Source organism: Triticum aestivum, chromosome 2A (assembly GCF_018294505.1).
Source record: "Triticum aestivum cultivar Chinese Spring chromosome 2A, IWGSC CS RefSeq v2.1, whole genome shotgun sequence".
NCBI classification, from domain to species: Eukaryota; Viridiplantae; Streptophyta; class Magnoliopsida; order Poales; family Poaceae; genus Triticum; species Triticum aestivum.
The window spans coordinates 130,044,364-130,068,812 of record NC_057797.1 but is presented as its reverse complement, the minus strand read 5'-3'; the positions used below and the strand labels follow the sequence as shown (position 1 = coordinate 130,068,812).

The following is a 24,449-nucleotide window of genomic DNA, read 5'->3' as shown; positions in this document are numbered from 1 at the left end:
TGAAAGTTTCTATCCCTAGAAAACTCTATGATGAGTGGGAACCAACTATTAAAATTAAAATTAAAGATCATGAGTTTTATGCTTTGTGTGATTTGGGTGCTAGTGTCTCTACTATCCCCAAAACTTTGTCTGATTTGCTAGATTTCCGTAATTTTGATGATTGCTCTCTAAACTTGCATCTTGCGGATTCTACTATTAAGAAACCAATGGGAAGGATTAATGATGTTCTTATTGTTGCAAATAGAAATTATGTTCCCATAGATTTCATTGTTCTTGATATAGATTGCAATCCTTCTTGCCCTATTATTCTTGGTAGACCTTTCCTTAGAACGGTTGGTGCGATTATTGATATGAAGGAAGGGAATATTAGATTTAAATTTCCATTAAAAAGGGCATGGAACACTTTCCAAGAAAGAAAATAAAATAGCCATATGAAACTATCATGAGAGCCACTTATGGATTGCCTACCAAATATGGCAATACCTAGATCTATCCTCGCTTTTATGCCTAGCTAGGGGCGTTAAACGATAGCGCTTGTTGGGAGGCAACCCAATTATATTTTTATTCATTGCTTTTTTCTCCTGTTTAGTAATAAATAAATTATTTAGCCTTTATTTTGGTTGTGTCTTTGTGTTTAATTAGTGTTTGTGCCAAGTAGAACCGTTGGGAAGACTTGGGGAAAGTCTTGTTGAACTTGCTGTAAAAAACAGAAACTTTAGCGCTCACGAGAACTGCTGTAATTTTTATTTGGAGAGTCCTATTTAGTTAATTCTTTTTGCAGATGATTAATAGATTAATTCCTCACGTCCAGCAACTTATTTTAGAATTTTTGGTGTTCCAGATATTGCGCTAGCTACAAATTACTACAGACTGTTCTGTTTTGACAGATTCTGTTTTTCGTGTGTTGTTTGCTTATTTTGATGAATCTATGGTTAGTAAAATAGTTTATAATCCATAGAGAAGTTGAAATACAGTAGTTTTAACACCAATATAAATAAATAATGAGTTCATTACAGTACCTTGAAGTGGTCTTTTGTTTTCTTTCGCTAACGGAGCTCACGAGTTTTCTACTTTAAGTTTTGTGTTGTGAAGTTTTCAAGTTTTGGGTATGGATTTGATGGATTATGGAACAAGGAGTGGCAAGAGCCTAAGCTTGGAGATTCCCATGGCACCCCTAAGATAATATAAGGACACCTAAAAGCCAAAGCTTGGGGATGCCCCGGAAGGCATCCCCTCTTTCGTCTACTTCTATCGATAACTTTACTTGGAGCTATATTTTTATTCACCAACATGATATGTGTTTTGCTTGGAGCGTCTTGTATTATTTGTGTCTTTTGTTGTTAGTATGCCACAATCATCCTTGCTGTACACACCTTTTGATAGAGCAATACATGAATTAGAATTTGATAGAATACTCTATGTGCTTCACTTATATCTTTTGAGCTAAGTAGTTTTGCTCTATGTGCTTCACTTATATCTTTTGAGCGTTATAATTTTGCTCTATGTGCTTCACTTAGATTTTTTAGAGCACGGTGGTGGATTTGTTTTAAAGAAAGTATTGATCTCTCATGCTTCACTTAAATTATTTTGAGAGTCTTAATAGCATGGTAATTTGCTTAATAATAACATGCTTGGTATTCAAGATTTGTGAAACTTTCTTTTGAGTGTGTTGAATACTAAGAAAAGTTGGATGCTTGATAATTGTTTTGAGATGTGGAGGTAGTAATATCAAAGTCATGTTAGTAGAGTAATTGTGAATTTGAGAAGTGCTTGAGTTAAAAGTTTGCAAGACCCGTAGCATGCATGTATGGTAAACGTTATGCAACAAATTTGAAACATGAGGTGTTATTTGATTGTCCTCCTTATGAGTGGCGGTCGGGGACGAGCGATGGTCTTTTCCTACCAATCTATCACTCTAGGAGCATGCGCGTAATACTTTGGTTTTTGATGGCTTGTAGATTTTTCCAATAAGTATATAAGTTCTTTATGACTAATGTTGAGTCCATGGATTATACGCACTCTCACCCTTCCATCCTTGCTAGCCTCTTCGGTACCGTGCATTGCCCTTTCTCACATCGAGAGTTGGTGCAAACTTCGCCGGTGCATCCAAACCTCGTGATATGATACGCTCTTTCACACATAAACCTCCTTATATCTTCCTCAAAACAGCCACCATACCTACCTATTATGGCATTTCCATAGCCATTCCGAGATATATTGCCATGCAACTTTCCACCATCTAGTTTATCATGACACATTCATCATTGTCATATTGCTTAGCATGATCATGTAGTTGACATAGTATTTGTGGCAAAGCCACCGTTCATAATTTTTCATACTTGTCACTCTTGATTCATTGCATATCCCGGTACACCGCCGGAGGCATTCATATAGAGTCATACTTTGTTCTAGTATCGAGTTGTAATCATTGAGTTGTAAATAAATAGAAGTGTGATGATCATCATTAATAGAGCATTGTCCAAAAAAAGGCCAAATAAAAAAAGAAATGCCAAATAAAAAATAAAAAAAAGAGAAAGGCAAAAAAAGAAGGCCCAAAAAAAAGAAAATAAATAAAAGGGGCAATGCTACTATTCCTTTTTTCCACACTTGTGCTTCAAAGTAGCACCATGTTCTTCATATAGAGAGTCTCTTGAGTTATTACTTTCATATACTAGTGGGAATTTTCATTATAGAACTTGGCTTGTATATTCCAACAATGGGCCTCCTCAAGTGCCCTAGGTCTTCGTGAGCAAGCAAGTTGGATGCACACCCACTTAGTTTTCTTTTGTTGAGCTGTCATACATTTACAGCTCTAGTGCATCCGTTGCATGGCAATCCCTACTCCTTGCATTAACATCAATCGATGAGCATCTCCATAGCCCATTGATTATCCTCGTTGATGTGAGACTTTCTCCTTTTTGTCTTCTCCACATAACCCCCATCATTATTCTATTCCACCTATAGTGCTATATCCATGGCTCACGCTCATGTATTGCGTGAAAGTTTATGAGTTTGAAATTATTAAGGTATGAAACAATTGCTTGGCTTGTCATCGGGGTTGTGCATGATGAGAGCATTCTTGTGTGATGAAAATGGAGCATGACTAAACTATATGATTTTGTAGGGATGAACTTTCTTTGGCCATGTTAATTGAAGAAAACATAATTGCTTTGTTGGTTTGCTTCAAGTATTATTATTTTTATGTCAATATGAACTTTTGTCTTGAATCTCCCTAATCTGAATATCCATACTACAATTAAGAAGATTTGCATTGAAATTATGCGAAGTAGCACTCCACATCAAAAATTCTCTTTTTATCATTTACCTACTCGAGGACGAGCAGGAATTAAGCTTGGGGATGCCTGATACGTCTCCAACATATCTATAATTTTTGATTGCTCCATGCTATATTATCTACTGTTTCGGACTATATTGGGCTTTATTTTCCACTTTTATATTATTTTTGGGACTAACCTATTAACCGGAGGCCCAGCCCAGAATTGCTGTTTTTTTTGCCTATTTTAGTGTTTCGAAGAAACGGAATATCAAATGGAGTCCAAACGGAAGAAAACCTTCGGGAACATGATTTTCTCACCGAACGTGATCCAGGAGAGTTGGACCCTGCTCCAAGGAACAAAAGAGGCGGTCACGAGGGTGGGGGCCCCCCCTAGGGCGCGCCCCTGCCTCGTGGGCCCCTCGGAGCTCCACCGACGTACTCCTTCCTCCTATATATACCTACGTACCCCCAAATGAACAGAGACGGAGCCAAAACCTAATTCCACCGCCGCAACTTTCTGTATCCACGAGATCCCATCTTGGGGCCTGTTCCGGAGCTCCGCCGAAAGAGGGCCGTCATCATGGAGGGCTTCTACATCATCATAGCCCCTCCGATGAAGTGTGAGTAGTTTACCTCAGACCTTCGGGTCCATAGTTAGTAGCTAGATGGCTTCTTCTCTCTTTTTGGATCTCAATACAAAGTTCTCCCCCTCTCTCATGGAGATCTATTCGATGTAATCTTCTTTTTGCGGTGTGTTTGTTGAGATCGATGCATTGTGGGTTTATGATCAAGTCTATCTATGAATAATATTTGAATCTTCTCTGAATTCTTTTATGTATGATTGGTTATCTTTGCAAGTCTCTTCGAATTATCTGTTTGGTTTGGCCAACTAGATTGGTAGTTCTTGCCATGGGAGAAGTGCTTAGCTTTGGGTTCGATATTGTGGTGTCCTTTCCCAGTGACAGAAGGGGCAGCAAGGCACGTATTGCATCGTTGCCATCGAGGATAACAAGATGGGGTTTATTTCATATTGCATGAATTTATCTCTCTACATCATGTCATCTTGCTTAAGGCGTTACTCTGTTTTTAACTTAATACTCTAGATGCATGCTGGATAGCGGTCGATGAGTGGAGTAATAGTAGTAGATGCAGAATTGTTTTGGTCTACTTGTCACGGACGTGATGCCTATATACATGATCATGCCTAGATATTCTCATAACTATGCTCAATTCTGTCAATTGCTCAACAGTAATTTGTTCACCCACCGTAGAATACTTATGCTCTTGAGAGAAGCCACTAGTGAAACCTATGGCCCCCGGGTCTATTCTCATCATATCAATCTCCATTACTTTAATCTTGCTTTTCTTTTTTACTTTGCCTTTACTTTTCATTTCCATCTTTATACCAAAAATACCAAAAAATATTATATCTATCAGATCTCACTCTCGTAAGTGACCGTGAAGGGATTGACAACCCCTAATCGCGTTGGTTGCGAGTAGCTATCGTTTTGTGCAGGTACGAGGGACTTGAGCATGGCCTCCTACTGGATTGATACCTTGGTTCTCAAAAACTGAGGGAAATACTTACGCTACTCTGCTGCATCATCCTTTCCTATTCGGGGAAATCCAACGCAAGCTCAAGAGGTAGCAAGCATCATGAAATTGGTGATGGAGGATGGTTGATGATGACGACGGCGACGTATCCCCCTCTTCGGAGCCCCAAACGGACTCCAGATCAGCCCTCCCAAGAGGTTTTAGGGCTTGGCGGCGGCTCCGTATCGTAAAACGCGATGAAATCTTCTCTCCTATTTTTTTTCTCCCCGAAAGCATATATATAGAGTTGGAGTTGGAGTCGGGGGGTCTCTAGGGGGCCCACGAGGTAGGGGGGCGCGCCCTAGGGGGGGCGCCCCGACCCTCGTGGAAAGGGTGTGGGCCCCTGGTCTTCATCTTTGGCGATGATTTTTTATTATTTATTGTAAGATATTCCATGGAGTTTCTGGTCATTCTGAGAACTTTTGTTTTCTGCACATAAAACAACATCATGGCAGTTCTGCTGAAAATAGCGTCAGTCCGAGTTAGTTCCATTCAAATCATACAAGTTAGAGTCCAAACCAAGGGCAAAAGTGTTTGGAAAAGTAGATACGACGGAGACGTATCAACTCCCCCAAGCTTAAACCCTTGCTTGTCCTCAAGTAATTCAGTTGACAAACTGAAAGAAATAAAGAAAAACTTTTACGAACTCTGTTTGCTCGTGTTGTTGTAAATATGTCAAGCTAGCATTCAAGTTTTCAGCAAAGATTATAACTAACCACATTTTCAATAATTCTCAGGTCTCGTGATTACTCATATCAATAGCATAATCAACTAGCAAGCCATAATAATAAATCTCGGATGACAACACTTTCTCAAAACAATCATAATATGATATAACAAGATGGTATCTCGCTAGCCCTTTCTGAGACCGCAAAACATAAATGCAGAGCACCTTTAAAGATCAAGGACTGACTAGACATTGTAATTCATGGTAAAAGAGATCCAATCATAGTCACACCCAATATAAATTAATAGTGATGAATGCAAATGACAGCTGCGCTCTCCAGCTAGTGCTTTTAATAAGAGGGTGATGACTCAACATAAAAGTAAATAGATAGGCCCTTCGCAGAGGGAAGCAGGGATTTGTAGAGGTGCCTGAGCTCAGTTTTGAAATAGAGATAATTAATATTTTGAGCGGTATACTTTCATTGTCAACATAACAACCAAGAGATGTCGATATCTTCCATGCTACACACATTATAGGCGGTTCCCAAACAGAATGGTAAAGTTTATACTCCCCCTCCACCAACAAACATCAATCCATGGCTTGCTTGAAACAACGAGTGCCTCCAACTATCATCAGTCCCATGGGGAGTTTTGTTTTGCAATTATTTTGATTTAGTTTGCATAAAGCATGGGATTGGGCATCCCGGTGACCAGCCATTTTCTCGTGAGTGAGGAGCGGAGTCCACTCCTCTTGAGAATAACCCGCCTAGCATGGAAGATACACGCAACCCTAGTTGATACATGAGCTATTCGAGCATACGAAACAGGATATTTATTTGAAGGTTTAGAGTTTGGCACATACAAATTTACCTGGATCGGCAGGTAGATACTGCGTATAGGAAGGTATAGTGGACTCATCTGGAATAACTTTGGGGTTCAAAGGATTGGATGCACAAGCAGCATTCCTACTTAGTACAGGTGAAGGCTAGCAAAAGACTGGGAAGTGACCGACTAGAGAGCGACAACAGCCATGTACATGCATTAAAATTAATAAACATTGGATGCAAGCATGAGTAGGATATAATCCGCCATGAACATAAATATCGTGAAGGATATGTTGATTTGTTTCAACTACATGCGTGAACATGTGCCATGTCAAGTCACTTAAATCATTCAAAGCAGGATACCACCCCATCATACCACATCATAACCATCTCAATAGCATGTTGGCACGCAAGGTAAACCATTATAACTCATAGCTAATCAAGCATGGCACAAGCAACTATGATCTCTAATTGTCATTGCAAACATGTTTATTCATAACAAGCTGAATCAAGAACGATGAACTCATCATATTTACAAAAACAAAAGAGATTGAGTTCATACCAGCTTTTCTCATCTCAGTCAGTCCATCATATATCATCATAATTGCCTTTCACTTGCACGACCGAACGATGTGAATAATAATAAGAGTACACGTGCATTGGACTAAGCTGGAATCTGCGAGCATTCAATAAATAGGAGAAGAAAAAGCAATATGGGCTCTTCTGTCAGATAAACAATAATGCATATAAGAGCCACTTCAACAATTTAATTATGGTCTTCTCCTACTAACCCCCAAAGAAAAGAAATAAAACTATTTACACAGGAAAGCTCCCAACAAGCAAAAGAAGAACGGGAAATATTTTTGGGTTTTCTTTTTAATTATTACTACAACAAGAAAAGTAAACTACTACTATTTTTTTGGTTTTTCTTAAGGTTTATCAAACACACAAGAAGAAAGCATAAAAGGAAATAAACTAGCATGGATGATACAATGAAAAAGTATGAACACCGACATCTAGCAATGAGTCTGTGTGAACATAAATGTAATGTCGGTGAGAAATACATACTCCCCCAACCTTAGGCTTTTGGCCTAAGTTGGTCTATGGCCACGGCTGGCCTGGCTGATATCCATAATAATAGTTGTTGGGGTCGTACTGTGATGAAGAAGACTCTGACTGCCATTGGCTGACAGCCATTTCCGGATCCCAAGAATAAACAGACTGTCGTGGAGGCTCCTCTTGTGGTTCCGGTTCCGGGGTTGGTGCAGGGTTCCGGTAGGCGTGGATAGCCATCAACGGAACAAGGTACGTGCCTACAGTGAAATCAAACAAAGAAGGAGCAGGCAAGGTAATAGTCTCAGGATGATGTTTATTAAAGAACAATTGATGTTTAAGCTCTCCTTCCCTATTCTTAACAATAAAATCATGTGGTACCCTACTTTTATAATCTAAATAAACACGAGACATCACCTTTTCTTCCTTCTCATAATGCCTAATAGGTATGTTAAAATGTGTAGCGAGGCGTGAAGCATAAATGCCTCCAAAGATGGGACCCTTAGTACGGTTCATACTTAACCGTCTAGCAATAATGCCGCCCATACTAAAAGAGTTATCACCGTATAAGCCGTGGTGCAAAATAATAATATCAGGGATACTCAGGTTCCCACAGTTTCCGCGACCAATTAAGCAACGACTAGCAAATAATGCAAAGTAGCGTAAAACAGGAAAATGTATGCTAGTGATTCGTGCATCGGAAACCTTCCTTGTTTCCCCTATAGTGATAGTGTCAATAAATCCCTCCACATCATCACGATGTGGTTCTTCTGTCTTGCCCCCAAAAGGGACTAAACAAATCATAAAGTGACATCTCCTTATGCTCATCATATAAATGAAATTCCACCGTAGGTGGTGAGTTCTTAGAATGAAAATGAAAGTTTTGCAGAAAGGTATTTGTGAGCAAGAGATACTGATCGCATTGGTCGTGGAGGAAAGCGGTAAGGCCTGCAGTCTGAGCCAACTCATGAAAATCTTCATAAATTCCGGCTGCTCTCAAGAAATCCTCGGAAGGCCATTCACATGCCCGAACCTCCGCGGTGCACAGCAAATTATACTTAGGGCTCTGTGCCTTTTCCTTCGAGCTTTGGCTCGACGAGCCCCTCAATAATCTCTTCATCATTTTCTGAAAAATTCTGAAATTTTTAGTAACTTCAAAATAAAAGTAAACCAAACTCAATAATATTGATAGCAACCACTCCTACAAGTGCCTAGGGCCTATATCATGCATCAAAACTACTTTTGACCATATAAATTTGACATGCAAGCTCAAGAACAGGGTCACCTAAGCAGAAAAAATTTGCAATGAATAAAGCACTAGAACAAAAACTAATTGGACCAATGGAGGAGTCACATACCAAGGAACAATCTCCCCAAGCAGTTTTCTGAGAGGTGCTTTGAGCAAGGAGATCGAAAATGGCAGCATAGAGGGATGGAACTTGTGCTTGAGTTGGTTTTTCGTGTTTGTGGGAGGAAGAAGAAGAGGATGGTGCAGTAATAAGTGGAGGAGGGCCACCGTGGGCCCACGAGGCAGGGGGCGCGCCCTCCACCCTCGTGGCAAGGTGGTTGGCCCCCCTGGTGTGTTTTTTGTTCCATAAATCCTCAAATATTCTAGAAAAAATCATATTTAATTTTCAGGCCATTTGGAGAACTTTTATTTTCGAGGTATTTTTATATTGCACGGATAATCAGATAACAGACAGAAAATTATTTATTTTTACTTTATTTCAACTAAATAACAGAAAGTATAGAGAGGGTATAGAAGGTTGTGCTTCTAGTTTGATCCATCTCATGCTCATCAAAAGGAATCCACTAACAAGGTTGATCAAGTCTTATTAACAAACTCATTCCGATTAACATGAAACCGGAGAAATTTAGAATAACACTAGGTTACCTCAATGGGGATATGCACATCCCCAATAATAAGTATATCATATTTCTTCTTGACAGTAGGAAGAGGAAATTCAAAACCTCCAAATATAATCGATGGAATTTTTCTGATAGAATTGATACTATGAACTTGAGGTTGTTTCCTCGGAAAGTGTATCGTATGCTCATTACCATTAACATGAAAAGTGACATTGCCTTTGTTGCAATCAATAACAGCCCCTGCAGTATTAAGAAAAGGTCTTCCAAGAATAATAGACATACTATCGTCCTCGGGAATATCAAGAATAACAAAGTCCGTTAAAATAGTAACGTTTGCAACCACAACAGGCACATCCTCACAAATACCGACAGGTATAGCAGTTGATTTATCAGCCATTTGCAAAGATATTTCAGTAGGTGTCAACTTATTCAAGTCAAGTCTACGATACAAAGAGAGAGGCATCACACTAACACCGGCTCCAAGATCACATAAAGCAGTTTTAACATAGTTTCTTTTAATGGAGCATGGTATAGTAGGTACTCCTGGATCTCCAAGTTTCTTTGGTATTCCACCCTTAAAAGTATAATTAGCAAGCATGGTGGAAATTTCAGCTTCTGGTATCTTTCTTTTATTTGTAACAATATCTTTCATGTACTTAGCATAAGGATTCATTTTGAGCATATCAGTCAATCGCATACGCAAAAAGATAGGTCTAATCATTTCAGCAAAGCGCTCAAAATCCTCATCATCCTTTCTCTTGGATGGTTTGGGAGGAAAAGGCATGGGTTTCTGAACCCAAGGCTCTCTTCTTTACCATGTTACCTAGCAACAAAGTCTTTCTTATCATAACTTTGATTCTTTGATTGTGGGTTATCAAGATCAACAGCAGGTTCAATTTCTTTATCATTATCATTACTAGGTTGAGCATCATCATGAACATTATCATTAACATTTTCATTATGTTCATGTTCATTGCCAGATTGTGTTTCAGCATCATACATAGAGATATCATTTGGATTATCAGGTGGTTCAGCAATAGGTTCACTAGAAGTTTGCACAGTTCTATCATTTTTCTTCTTCTACTTTTTAGAAGAACTAGCTGCATCAATTTTATTTCTCTGAGAATCTTACTCAATTCTCTTAGGGTGGCCTTCAGGATACAAAGGTTCCCGAGTCATTCTACCAGTTCTAGTAGCCACTTTAACAGCATAATTATTTTCCTTACTATTCATCTCATTGAGCAATTCCTTTTGAGCTTTAAGTACGTGTTCTACTTGAGTGGTAACCATGGAAGCATGTTTACTAATAAGTTTAAGTTCACCTTTAACATTAGCCATATAATCACCCAAGTGTCCAAGCATATTTGAATTGTATTTTAATTGTCTACCAAAATAAGCATTAAAGTCTTCTTCCTTAGCCATAAATTTATCAAACTGATCTAAGCATGGGCTAGCAATTTTAGTAAATGGGATTACAGCTTTATCATATCTATAGAGAGAATTTACCTTTACTACCCGTGTCGGGTTATCGAGGTCTGGAGGTTCTTCAATAAATAAAGGATTAAGATCATATGTTTCTTCAATAGGTGGTAAATTAAGACCATGTATTTCTTCAATAGGAGGTAAATTCTTAACATCTTCAGCTTTAATACCTTTTTCTTTCATAGATTTCTTTGCCTCTTGCATATCTTTAGGACTGAGAAATAGAATACCCCTCTTCTTCGGAGTTGGTTTAGGAATAGGATCATTAATTGGAGCAGGAACTGGCTCAGGAGGTGCCCAATTATTTTCATTTGTCAACATATTGTTCAATAAGATTTCAGCTTCATCCGGTGTTCTTTCCCTGAAAAGAGAACCAACACAACTATCCAGGTAATCTGTGGAAGCATCGGTTAGTCCATTATAAAGGATATCAAGTATTTCATTTTTCTTAAGAGGATGATTAGGCAAAGCATTAAGTAACTTGAGAAGCCTCCCCCAAGCTTGTGGGAGACTCTCTTCTTTAATTTGCACAAAGTTGTATATTTCCTTTAAAGCAGCTTGTTTCTTATGAGCAGGGAAATATTTAGCAGAGAAGTAATAGATCATATCCTGGGGACTACGCACACAACCAGGATCAAGAGAATTAAACCATATTTTAGCATCACCCTTTAATGAGAACGGGAATATTTTAAGGATATAAAAGTAGCGAGATTTCTCATCATTAGTGAACAGGGTGGCTATATCATTCAATTTAGTAAGATGTGCCACAACAGTTTCAGATTCATAGCCATGAAAAGGATCAGATTCAACCAAAGTAATTATATCAGGGTCAGCAGAGAATTCATAATCCTTATCAGCAACCCAGATAGGTGAAGTAGCAAACGCAGGGTTAGGTTTCATCCTAGCATTTAGAGATTGCTTATTCCATTTAGCTAATAACCTTTTGAGTTCATATCTATCTTTGCAAGCTAAAATAGCTAAATAAGCTTCTTGATCAAATAAATAACCCTCAGGAATAACAAGTGATTCTTCATCATCACTTTCATCATCATAATCAGATTCAATATTTTCAATCTCTCTAGCCCTAGCAAGTCGTTCCTCGAGAAAATCACCAAGTGCATAGTAGTATCAAGCATAGAATTAGTTTCATCATAAGTATCATGTATAGCAGAAGTAGCATCATCAATAACATGCGACATATCAGAACGAATAACAGAAGCAGGTTTAGGTGTCGCAAGCTTACTCAAAATAGAAGGTGAATCAAGTGCAGAGCTAGATGGCAGTTCCTTACCTCCCCTCGTAGTTGAGGGATAAATTGTTGTCTTAGCGTCTTTCAAATTCTTCATAGTGTCCAGCAGATATAAATCCCAAGTGACTCAAAGAATAGAGCTATGCTGCCCGGCAACGGCGCCAGAAATTAGTCTTGCTAACCCACAAGTATAGGGGATCGCAACATCTTTCGAGGGTAGAGTATTCAACCCAAATTTATTGATTCGACACAAGGGGAGCCAAAGAATATTCTCAAGTATTAGTAGCTGAGTTGTCAATTCAACCACACCTGGAAACTTAGTATCTGCAGCAAAGTGTTTAGTAGCAAAGTAATATGATAGTGATGGTAACGGTAACAAAAGAGTAACAAAAGCAAAGTAATGTTTTTGATATTTTGTAGTGATTGTAACAATAGCAACGGCAAAGTAAATAAGCGTAAACCAGTATATGGAAAGCTCGTAGGCATCGGATCAGTAATGGATAATTATGCCGGATGCGGTTCATCATGTAACAGTCATAACATAGGGTGACACATAACTAGCTCCAATTCATCAATGTAATGCAGGCATGTATTCCGAATATAGTCATACATGCTTATGGAAAAGAACTTGCATGACATCTTTTGTCCTACCCTCCCGTGGCAGCGGGGTCCTAATGGAAACTAAGGGATATTAAGGCCTCTTTTTAATAGAGAACTGGAACAAAGCATTAGCACATGGTGAATACATGAACTCCTCAAACTACGGTCATCACCGGTAAGTATCCCGATTATTGTCACTTCGGGGTTAACGGATCATAACACATAATAGGTGACTATAGACTTGCAAGATAGGATCAAGAATACTCATATATTGATGAAAACATAATAGGTTCAGATCTGAAATCATGGCACTCGGGCCCTAGTGACAAGCATTAAGCATAGCAAATTCATAGCAACATCAATTTCAGAACATAGTGGATACTAGGGATCAAACCCTAACAAAACTAACTCGATTACATGATAAATCTCATCCAACCCATCACCGTCCAGCAAGCCTACGATGGAATTACTCACGCACGACGGTGAGCATCATGAAATTGGTGATGGAGGATGGTTGATGATGATGACTGCCACGAATCCCCCTCTCCGGAGCCCCGAACGGACTCCAGATCAGCCCTCCCGAGAGGTTTTAGGGCTTGGCGGCGGCTCCGTATCATAAAATGCAATGAAATCTTCTCTCCTATATTTTTCTCCCCGAAAGCAGATATATAGAGTTTGAGTTGGAGTCGGGAGGTCTCCAGGGGGCCCACGAGGTAGGGGGGCGCGCCCCCACCCTCGTGAAAAGGGTGTGGGCCCCCTAGTCTTCATCTTTGGCGAGGATTTTTTATTATTTATTGTAAGATATTCCGTGGAGTTTCAGGTCATTCCGAGAACTTTTGTTTTCTGCACATAAAACAACATCATGGCAGTTCTATTGAAAACAGCGTCAGTCCGGGTTAGTTCCATTCAAATCATACAAGTTAGAGTCCAAAACAAGGGCAAAAGTGTTTGGAAAAGTAGATACGGCGGAGACGTATCAGAGACGGACTCGTCGGTGTAGGAAAAGGGCCCCGTCTGAAGCATGCTCCCGGCCAGCTCCTTGAACTGCCCCACGGTGGGCGCCAACTGTCGTGGTGGGCGCACGGCAGATGCCAAGGGATGGCTAAAGAGAGGAGGAGGCTCGAGGGCGCTGGTGGGCTCCAGAGGCGAGGTTGGCATGAGCGGGCGCGGGACGCCGGACATACCCAGGTTCGGGGCTCTCCGGAGAGATAATACCCCTAGTCCTGCCGAGTGTTGTTGGATGATCGATAGTACAATGTCGCTCCTGGAGCTGTATGGAAGAGGAAGGAAACTGGCCAAGGCTTAGGCAGTTCCCTCTCCTTGGGTGTTACTAACTTGGCGAGTGTGATGTAACGAGTTCTCTGGTGTGTCTATATCTCTCCTCTCTCTCCTTGCATGAGGGCTCCTGGGGGGTTTTATAGGTCACCCCCAGGGGTAGAATGGTAATGTTATAAGTGGGTGGGTCCATAGTGTCGGCGTCCGGGGACCCGGGCTGCGTCCTGCCGAGGGCTTGTGGTTCGCCGGGTTCCCCTAGGTGTGGGCCCCACATGCCTACGGGGACTGTGCGCCGTCTTGTCAATCGTCAGGGCGTGGGCGAGTCGAGTCGTGTACAGTGCTCTCCGTCAAGTCGTCGGTTGCTGTTGTCAGCGGCGGGGGCGGGGGCACTGTAGCCACGCCGACCTTGGTCAACGGGTAGGTGAGGAGCACTGTTGCTACGTATCGGCTGACCAGAGGCATGGGCGGGGCACTATCACCTCGGTCATCATTGATTGAAGCCTTGTCCCATCGCACGGCCTGGACGGGACAGGTGCTGACTTGCGGCTGGATTGCGTAGCACGCCATGGGTGGTGCTGTCTTGTTGAGGAAGCTTTGGCCGTGCCAGGTTCGGCTGTCTTGCACTAGTTGTTGAGGCCGAGTCGGCGTGTCTTGCCGGGTCGGCTAGTCTAGCCGGCTTGCGGGGCTTGGCCGGGTCGAGCGACCCGGCCAAGCGCGTGCCGGTATTGAGGGGCAGTGCTGACCCTGTTGTTTTCGAAGAAGATCCGGGTTCTGTTGCCTGCCCGGGGTCCATCCCCCCGACAGTGAAGCAAGAAAGTAATTCCAGAAGCTCAGTACAAGGAAGATCAAATCATCGAAGCGGGCTTGTGAGTCAACACTCGCCAAGCTAGGAATTACTAATGATTTCAATTTTCTTTGTGATAATGCCAGGTTGCATCATTTTGTTTATCAGGGATGTGAGATATATGAATGCATGACGCTTGAGTTTCTTAGTACTCTCTTGCGTAATGTTGGTTTGATGCCAAATACATATGAGGAGGAGCGGATCACTTTCCGTCTCTTGGACCAAGACTTCAACATCACATCTTGATGAGTGGTGTAATAACTTTGGCTTCCCCAACAATGATGATGATCATCGATAGGTTAATGATTTCACTAACCCGCTCCCGAGGCAATCCTTCTATCAAACAAGTCGCTATGGATCACTTTCCGCCATCCAACGCTAGCGCGTGCATTTCAAACTCTTTTTCAACAAACCTGATAGAATTCATGCAAACTCGACTGGATTTCATATAAACATGATGGATTTCATACAAACCGAGCGGAAACGTTAATATTTTGGACATATTTTAACTAAAAAGGTAAAATTATGTGCACGTAGTCACGGGGAGCTCCACTCCCACGATACAGATAAACTACACTAGTCTATGACCTGTCTCGATGGATCCCTTTGTCTTTCCCATGTCCGGCAGCCCGCTAATCGGACTATCGGCAGCCCGGAGGCATATTCTTCCCACGTATCTTTCCTACGTCCGGCTACGCCGCTCATCGGGTTGACAAAGTGGGCGCTTCAGCCGGAGGGGAAGGTGCTTCCGTGGAGCCCAGACGGGTGTGCCCGGGACTGTCTGAGATAATGACTGGATAGGTCACCAGCTGTACAAGCCGCCGGCGCACCGGCGATGGCCTCCATGGGATACAAGCGGGGGCGGCCTCCCGTGTTCTACTTCTCTATGATGATGACGGCAGGCGCGGACATGCTGGACGCCACCTCGTCGACATTCGCGTAGCCGGCTTCTTTCTTTGCATGCATGGTGTGGCGGATGGCGCGCTCGCAGGCACTGGAGGCGGCGATGCACGTGCCGCTGTGCCGGGATGGAGCAATTCTCCACTCCCCCGCGAGCTGGATTCGGGCGACGAGTTGCTGAACCATACCCCGGCTTGGGGCGGCAACTGGTTCCGTCGGGCTAAGCGAGGGAGGTGGAGCAGCGAGATGCGTCGCTCGTATCCGGCGGGCTCGGCGGGTCATCCATCCGGCTTTTATGCCGGAGAACCGCTCTTCCGCCTCATCAGATGCCATCGAAAGAGTGGAGAAAATGGTGAAGGAGGAGATGGGGAGCGGTGGAGTGGTGCGATTCTTGCCCGGCATCTGGCCTCATTTAAATAGATGGTGGACGGGAGGAGCTTGTCCGGCGTTGCGTTTAATGTCGGCCCGCTCGTGAACGGACGTGCGGCTGGAGTAGGCTTCCACGCGGGTTTAATGGAGGCGTTTGCATGCGGCGAGGAGGTGTGGTCAGCCAGGCGTGCAGCGGGCGCCGCCTCGGCCGGTGCGCCGTTTCAATGGCGAAGACAATGTGACGCCACGTCCGCCTAAGCCGCATTCAATGTGGAGCATCGTGCTCTATAATGACATGAATGCGGGCAACTGGACGACGTGCGGGAAGCGCGCGTGCCAGGAAGGGGGTTGGGGGGGGGGTAGGCCAGGGTGCTTAGAAGCAGGCGTGATAGTGGTCCGGACTCCCGGACCCCCCTCCCCTCTCCCCTGTTTGTCTCGGGAGAAAACACGTCCATACCATTCCACGGACCGATACAGCCCCGTGTTGAATGACTTCGGTGGTCTGGACAACCTTGTCTAAACGCATGCGGGAAGTTTAAGCCCTAAAAATGCGTGAAAAAATGGTGTAGTTTTCTCATAACAATGCTCACAACATTCGGATAAGATAGATGAGCAGAAGTAAATACAGTCGATGTTACCGAAGCCTACAAATCCACGGAACAACTGCAACTGAGCAATCTTCTATATCTAAATAGCTAGCCCCCACTAAGGTATTTCTTTCAGCATGCAAGCATGCCACCTCATCATTCAACATGCATAAAAAAAGACTCACCTCAACATGCAACTATGCATATTAAAAATCCACTACAACATGCATGCATGTAAAATTCCATTTTATTATGCTATTTACATTTAATTCTTATATACTTTCAGAAACTATTGTTTCAAGAATTCATGTTCCATATAATCAAAATCTCACTGAAATATTGCAAACATTTCCGCAACAACGTGTGGGGCATCATCTAGTACCACATAAATTGGTGGACAGTGATACCACGGATAAAGATCACAAAAAAGGAGACAACTCCTCAGTCGATCTGCTGTACCCTTTTCTCGTTTCAGATAGAAGTTCGCCGTTCACGTTTTAGTCGCGACAAGGCTAGGCCACGCACGCCATGGCAGATAGCAACAACTCTGAATAGAGAGCCAGGCAGCAACGCAGCCAGTGCTGTCCTGTAAATCGCGCATCCCACGCTACGGTACCGGCAGAGATTCTCACGTACGCGCCTAGGCCTAGCTCACCGCTCGATCGGTGCTTCGGTGCTGTCTCTGTGGTCCAGAGCGAGCTGGTGACGTGACGGATGCCAAACCAGACGCGGCGCCGCTCGGGTCACACCTTCGTCGCCTGCGACGCCAGCTGAAACTGATCCGGTCACCTCACGTACGTCCCGAAGGCCAAGATAGGTATAAACCCGGAGCTCGATCGGCACACGACAAGCTTACTTGAACCCAAGCACCGTGCTCCAGCCAGTGTCAGTGTGTCACTCGCCACCCCTTCGCGGTCACTTGGAGCTCTGTACAGTCGCTCCATCGTTTTCGATCGACGTTGGGTTCATCGTCGACCCTCATGGCGCCGGGCGGTCTCTTGGGCACGGCGGCGGTGGCCGTGATGGTGTCGCTGGCGGTCCACGTCGCGCTCCACTGCCCCATCCAGCCGCTCCCGTCGCCGCCGTCGCCCGCGCGGCACCCTCCCAATAACCTCCTCCAGGTCAGTTATTTTTCAGCGCCTTGGCCGATCGGTTCTTACCATGTCACGCCGCGTACTGAGGTCTGAGGGGGGGGGGGGGGGGGGGGGGGGGGGGGTTGGTATGCAGGGGCTGGAGAAGCTCGGGGAAGGGCGGCTGAGCGGGCCGGAGGACGTGTACATCGACGCGGCGGCGGGCGGGACGCTGTACACGGCGACGAGGGACGGGTGGCTGGAGAGGATGCAGCCCAACGGGTCGTGGGAGCACTGGCGGTTCGTCGGCGGCACTGACCTGCTCGGGATCGCGCCCTCCGCCGACGGCAGCTTGCTCGTCTGCGACGCTCACAAGGTACGTCACCTCCCCCGGCGCGCGCCCGGCCGGTCGGCTGTTGCATGCGCCGCACTTTTTGGGTGCTTGTGGCCTGTTGCTGGTTGCTACCACACGTGGATGGATGTGCGTGCGGGTGCATGTAAACTACTCTCGCACTCGCAGTAACGGCACTCTCTATTCTGTCGCGTTGTTTGACACACTGCCTACAATTTCACTGTTGGTGTGTGTTTTTTGGCAGGGATTACTGAAAGTCGAGGAGGGTCGCGTGACAATTCTTGCATCTACGGTCGAAGGCTCCACGATCAGGTGACATAACACGTTGGCGTCTTCGGTAACTGACGGCGCAAACTGAATTTCGTTCAATCGTCAGGTTTGCCGACGCGGTGATCGAGGCGTCCGACGGCACGGTCTACTTCAGCGACGGGAGCACCAGGTTCGGCTTCGGCGAGTGGTTCCTCGATTACCTCGAGGCCCGCCCCACCGGCCGGCTTCTCAGGTACGACCCCGGCACCGGCAAGGCGTCCGTGGCGCTCGACAACCTCGCCTTCGCCAACGGCGTCGCCCTGTCGCGGGACGAGTCCTTCCTCGTCGTCTGCGAGACAGCGGGGTGAGCACCTGGGCACGCCCTGCACTTCACTCTACTCACTCTGCAGTCTCAGGCTTGCTGCTGCAGCAGCTCCATCATCAAGTGACCATATAATTCTGTGAGGCGCAGGTTCAGATGCACGAGGCTGTGGCTGAAAGGCGACAAGGCCGGCCAGAAGGAGACCTTCGTCGACAACCTTCCGGGGTCTCCGGACAACATCCATCTAGCACCGGACGGCTCCTTCTGGATCGCCCTTCTCCAGGTCACACTTGCTGCCATCAAGCCGGCCCTCGCCTCACCAGCTAGTAGGATATATCGCCGTGAAACAGCAGACATCATCTCATGATTTTTGGTGGTCAACTCAAAATGCAGCTGAGGTCACCATGGATGGACCTGATCACCCGCTGGACCTTGGCCAAGAGAGTCGTCGCGTCGATCCCGGCGCTTCACGAACCCATCAAGGCGACGGCGAAGGGAGCGATGGTGGCTCAGGTGTCGGAGGACGGTGAGATCATCCGTGTGCTCGACGACTCCCAAGGGAAGGTGATCCACTTCATCACTTCCGTGACGGAGTTCGATGGGCACCTCTTCTTGGGAAGCCTTTCCACCAACTTCCTGGGCAAGCTGTCTCTGGCGAAGGTGCCACGGGTGCAGGCGGCAGTTTCATCCTAGACATGTACTCGTACTGTTAGTGTTGCCTGTTATGGTGTAATCATCCATTTCCAATGGAATAATAAAGATAAGCGGCACTAACCCAACTGGCAATTTACGTCTTCCTTGCTGACAAATTAGGCATCGTACAGCTCTGTGCGGAGAGGAGCGACTTGGAGATGATGCTTACAGGGGCGCGAGGACTGAAGGAGGTAGGACATCGCATGTATATTTTGTACCCCGCCCTCTCCACGCAAAGCTTTTTTTACCGCTGCCGGGATGTACCGACAACCTAGCCAATCAGCACATGACACCACATCAAGCACTCATATACGGAAGATGCATTTCACTCATTTCTCTAGATTTGCATGCAATGTATTTTCTGCACTAGGACCCACTATATGTCAGATGAAGGACACATGCATGCGTGACCATCTCTTGCTGACACACAAGTACTTATGAAGCACTCATGCATTTTGTTTTCACTTTGACAGTTTCAATCATGCATATCTTTTAATTTATAGATTTATTTTTAAAACTTATTTTATATTTAAGCTCCCAAAGTCAAGACCTTTACAACAAGTGAAGGAAATATGCCCTAGAGGCAATAATAAAGTTGTTATTTATATTTCCTTATATCATGATAAATGTTTATTATTAATGCTAGATTTGTGTTAACCGGAAACTTAGTACATGCGTGAATACATAGACAAACTGAGTGTCACTAGTATGCCTCTACTTGATTAGCTCGTTAATCAAAGATGGTTAAGTTTCCTAACCATTGACATGAGTTATCATTTAATTAACGGATCACACCATTAGAGAATGATGTGATTGACTTGACCCATCCATTAGCTTAGCACGATGATCGTTTAGTTTGTTGCTATTGCTTTGTTCATAACTTATACATGTTTCTATGACTATGAGATTATGCAACTCCCGAATACCGGAGGAACACTTAGTGTGCTATCAAACTTCACAACATAACTGGGTGACTATAAAGATGCTCTACAGGTGTCTCCGATGGTGTTTGTTGAGTTGACATAGATTGATATTAGGATTTGTCACTCCGTGTATCGGAGAGGTATCTCTGGGCCCTCTCGGTAATGCACATCACTATAAGCCTTGCAAGCAATGTGACTAATGAGTTAGTTACGGGATGTTGCATTACGGAACGAGTAAAGAGACTTGCCGGTAATGAGATTGAACTAGGTATTGAGATACCGACGATCGAATCTCGGGCAAGTGACATACCGATGACAAAGGGAACAACGTATGTTGTTATGCGGTTTGACCGATAAAGATTGCTACCTCTTGAGCACTGCGTTGGTTTTCCTTTAAAGGAGGAAAGGGTGATACAGTAAAGCAGCGTAAGTATTTCTCTCAGTTTTTGAGAACCAAGGTATCAATCCAGTAGGAGACCACACGCGAGTCACCTCGTACCTACACACACAAATAAGAACCTCGCAACCAACGTGATAAAGCTGTCTCTGGCGAAGGTGCCACGGGTGCAGGCGACAGTTTCATCCTAGACATGTACTGTTAGTGTTGCCTGTTATGGTGTAATCATCGATTTCCAGTGAAATAATACTAATAAAGATACTCTTAAGGGGCACAAACCCAACTGGCAATTTATTCTTCCTGAATTGGGATGGTCATTTCGTCATCTCCTTGCTGACAAATTGGGCATCGTACGGCTCTGTGCGGAGAGAAGCCACATGGAGATGACCGTGAAGGAGAGCTACGCGAAGATCCAAGCACCATGGGATGCCGTCGCCAAGGCCGCGAAGGAGAACGACGACGTCTGCCAGCATTGGCAACCTAGCTACCTCCACTTGCATGGGTGGGCGTCGCCCGTGTGTTTAATCTTTATCTTTATCTTTACCTAATAATAAAGCAAATTGGATTTCTTTCGTCCGTCATGGCATTTTTCAAAAAAGTCCCTCTATTTCAGAGAATTCAACCCGCAATCCTGTTTTAAGTTAAAACGAATTGTTATTTTCGTATTTTATACAAAAGTCCCTGTCTTTTCTTGAAATCAACCCGCCGTCAGGATTTAAGTCACACCCGAACCGTTATTTTATATTTTTCGAAAACCCCCTAATATTTTAGGTAATTCATCCGTGGATCATATTTAAGTCAAACAAATGCTTTTTAAAATCATCCATATCTTTTAAACCGTAACTCCAATTTAAACATGTTATATATGAAATTTGATTAGAAAAATATGTAGAATATGAATATGAGATTATTTTTACCTGTTAAGTATTTTTAAATATTATTTTAGATTATATTTGATTCAAACCAAATGATTTTCTAAATTATCTGTATCTTTTATACCGTAACTTCGATTTCAATATATTATATATGAAATTTTATTAGAAAAATATGTGGAATCTAAATATAATGTTAATTTTACCTGTTAAATATTTTTAAAATATTGTTATGAAAGCAAATTTATAATTTATAGCGCAAGATCCATTTTTTTCATACCGGCGGCGATCCAGATTGCAAATAAACATCCCATTATTACCATATAGGGAAAATAAAACATCGATAACTACACATGCATACCTCTAAAAAATGTCGCAGGGGAAAACAATAGATTTCTCATCGCAAGAGTGAGAGAAAGTGAGCGAGAGAGAGAGAGAGAGAGGCGAGAAGGAGAGAGAGACGCCTTAGGATTAACCATATTGAACACATCTTTTTTATTGTTTTGTGTGAACACCAAGGCCATCGCCGGCGAGGATGAGGAGGATAAGTGGCAACATAAATATGATGCCTCACAAAAATAAAGGAAATGGACCTATTGTGGTCTTGAGTGATGGTTGTTGAGTTAATAGTGTGTGTTATGTCTTTTCTCCCGTTGCAACGCACGGGCTCTTTTGCTAGTTATATTAATTAGTATCTATTAGTATTTTAGAGCAATTAGTATCTAGTAATTTAAGTTGGCAGCTATATTTAAAAACAATGTCAATAACGTCATTCTTACATGGCTTTAAGTGTTGTTTAACATCTGGATTTTAAGAAAATAGATTACATCGGGATAGTGATAATTATCACAAACTTCTGCAAAATCAAGGACGTGTGTGATGTTGCCAAGTATCGCACATGTATTTCTGCCACCTCGTATGTGGTCTAAATTTTTTTGAGATGGGACCCACGAGTTTTCTTTTTTACCACACAAGAGTATTATATTTTCACTATCTGCGATGTGTGTTTCTCTCGCGTCAGTTTTCAGGTTTCGAGCGAAATTTCCAGCAGTCGCGCAATTTCAGTATTTTACCCCTCTCCCCCACCACCACACCACATTTTAGTATCGTCACCTTTCCCTCTTCCCCTGCTCAATCCCCTACCGTCGCATCCACCTTCGTCCTCTACTGCGGTTTGCCCGTGCCTCGCCGATCTAGTCAAGTAAGCCACCGATTGCCATCCCCGCCCCAATCGGATTTGCGTAGACGACGCCTACGAAACACCCTCTTGTTTTCAAATCCTCACCCCCTACTCCAAAGCATCGTTGCCTAAGCCCAACCACATATGGCAGGGAGCTCGACAGGCAGATGGCCAAAATTAGGTTTACCGTGGCCTCAGGGGCAGACGAGGACGAGGTGGTTGTCGTGCGTGCCAACCTTCTGATCCCGGAGGAACACCTCACCGCCTAGACCATCGTGCATGCTACATATCAGCCAGCGGCCATATCTTTTCATATTATGTTGCTGGCTACGACATCGAGCTCGTCGAAAATGATGGCTTGGGGAGGGCTTTGGCCCAAATGAATTGCCCCACCGGTAACGCCTCGGGCTTTACCGATTTGCCATCCTTCCACGCCATTGAGCCCCTTTTGATGTTTTTAAGGACATATTCTGCATCGACGGGTTGGGATCCTCAGCCGCCAGACCAGATCTCATCCATGATGACGAAGAGGGAACCGACTATGAGTGCTCTTCCAAAGAGCTGGAGCCCATCTGTGACAACAAGGAGAAAACCAATGATGTGTTTTCCCGGGGCTCTTTGAAGGGAAGAAAGAGCCATGATTGTATTGCTTGCACAAGAACTCATTCTGCTTCTCAAGCTTCGCTATTTTGATGGGGAACAGAGCAGGAAAATCATAAAATTTCCTACGAACCCGCAGGATCTAATCTAGGAGATGCATAGCAACGAGAGGGGAGTGTGTCTACATACCCTTGTAGACCGAAAGTAGGAGCGTATATAATGCGGTTGATGTAGTCGTACTCTTCGCGATCCGATCATGATCCAATCCGATCTAGCGCCGAACGGACGACACCTCCGCGTTCAGCACACGTGCGGCTCGATGGCATTTCCTCGATCCAGCAAGCAAGAGAGGAGAAGTAGATGGGATCTCAACCAGCACAAAGGCATGGTGGATATGGTGGTCGTGCAGCGCCGATAAGGCTTCGCCAAACACTGCCGGAACTAATCTGAGGAGAAAACAAAGTTATGAGAGAGGTAGGGCCGCCGCTGGGGCGTGGGAATTGGTATGTTCAGCGCCTTCCTGTCCCCCACTATATATAGGAGGCAATGGTGAGGGCTGGGACGCAGCCATAGCCCCTCCTCCAAGGAGGGGACGTGGGCCTAGGGAGGTTTCCTCCCTCCCAAGGCACCTAGGGGGGTACCTTCCCCCTTAGGACTCTTCCTCCTCCTCCCTTCTTGGCGCATGGGCCTCTTGGGGCTGGTGCCCCTGGCCCATATAGGCCAAGGTGCACCTCCTACATCTCATGTGGGGCCCTGGAGCAGGTGGACCCCTGGACCCCTTTCGGCACTCCCGGTACACTATCGATAATGCCCGAAACTTTTCCGGAGACCAAAACATGACTTCCTATATATAAATCTATACATATGAACCATTCTGTAGCTCCTCATGATGTCCGAGATCTCATTCAGTACTCCAACAACATTCAGTTACAAGTGCACATATCCCAATTCTACTCTAGCGTCACCGAACATTAAGCGTGCGGACCCTACGGGTTCAAGAATTATGTGGACATGACCGAGACCCCTATCCGGTCAATAACCAATAGCGGGACCTGGATGCCCATATTGTTTCCACATATTCCACGAAGATCCTTTGACGGGTGAACCACGATGTCATGGATTCAGTTAATCATGTATGCAATTCCCTTTGTCCAGTGATATGTTACTTGCCCGAGATTCGATCGCCGGTATCTTCATACCTAA

General features: G+C 44.2%; 1 protein-coding gene across 1 annotated transcript; it reads left to right on the top strand.

Moving 5' to 3' along the window:
- Window positions 1–17,432: 17,432 nt before the first annotated feature.
- LOC123184997 (protein STRICTOSIDINE SYNTHASE-LIKE 4) lies at window positions 17,433–19,379 on the top strand. Its single transcript, XM_044597017.1, has 6 exons — window positions 17,433–17,709; window positions 17,816–18,034; window positions 18,255–18,322; window positions 18,387–18,623; window positions 18,732–18,864; window positions 18,975–19,379. Exons 1-6 carry the CDS (start codon window positions 17,569–17,571, stop codon window positions 19,272–19,274), a joined length of 1,098 nt encoding a protein of 365 aa, XP_044452952.1. The 5' UTR covers window positions 17,433–17,568; the 3' UTR covers window positions 19,275–19,379.
- The last annotated feature ends 5,070 nt before the right edge of the window (window positions 19,380–24,449 follow it).

Excerpts from the sequence above, each read along its gene's own strand:
- LOC123184997 (XM_044597017.1), top strand. The coding sequence starts at position 17,569 with ATGGCGCCGGGCGGTCTCTTGGGCACGGCGGCGGTGGCCGTGATGGTG. Across the intron at positions 17,710-17,815 it reads CTCCCAATAACCTCCTCCAG|GGGCTGGAGAAGCTCGGGGA; the intron begins GTCAGTTATTTT and ends GTTGGTATGCAG. Across the intron at positions 18,624-18,731 it reads GTCGTCTGCGAGACAGCGGG|GTTCAGATGCACGAGGCTGT; the intron begins GTGAGCACCTGG and ends TGTGAGGCGCAG.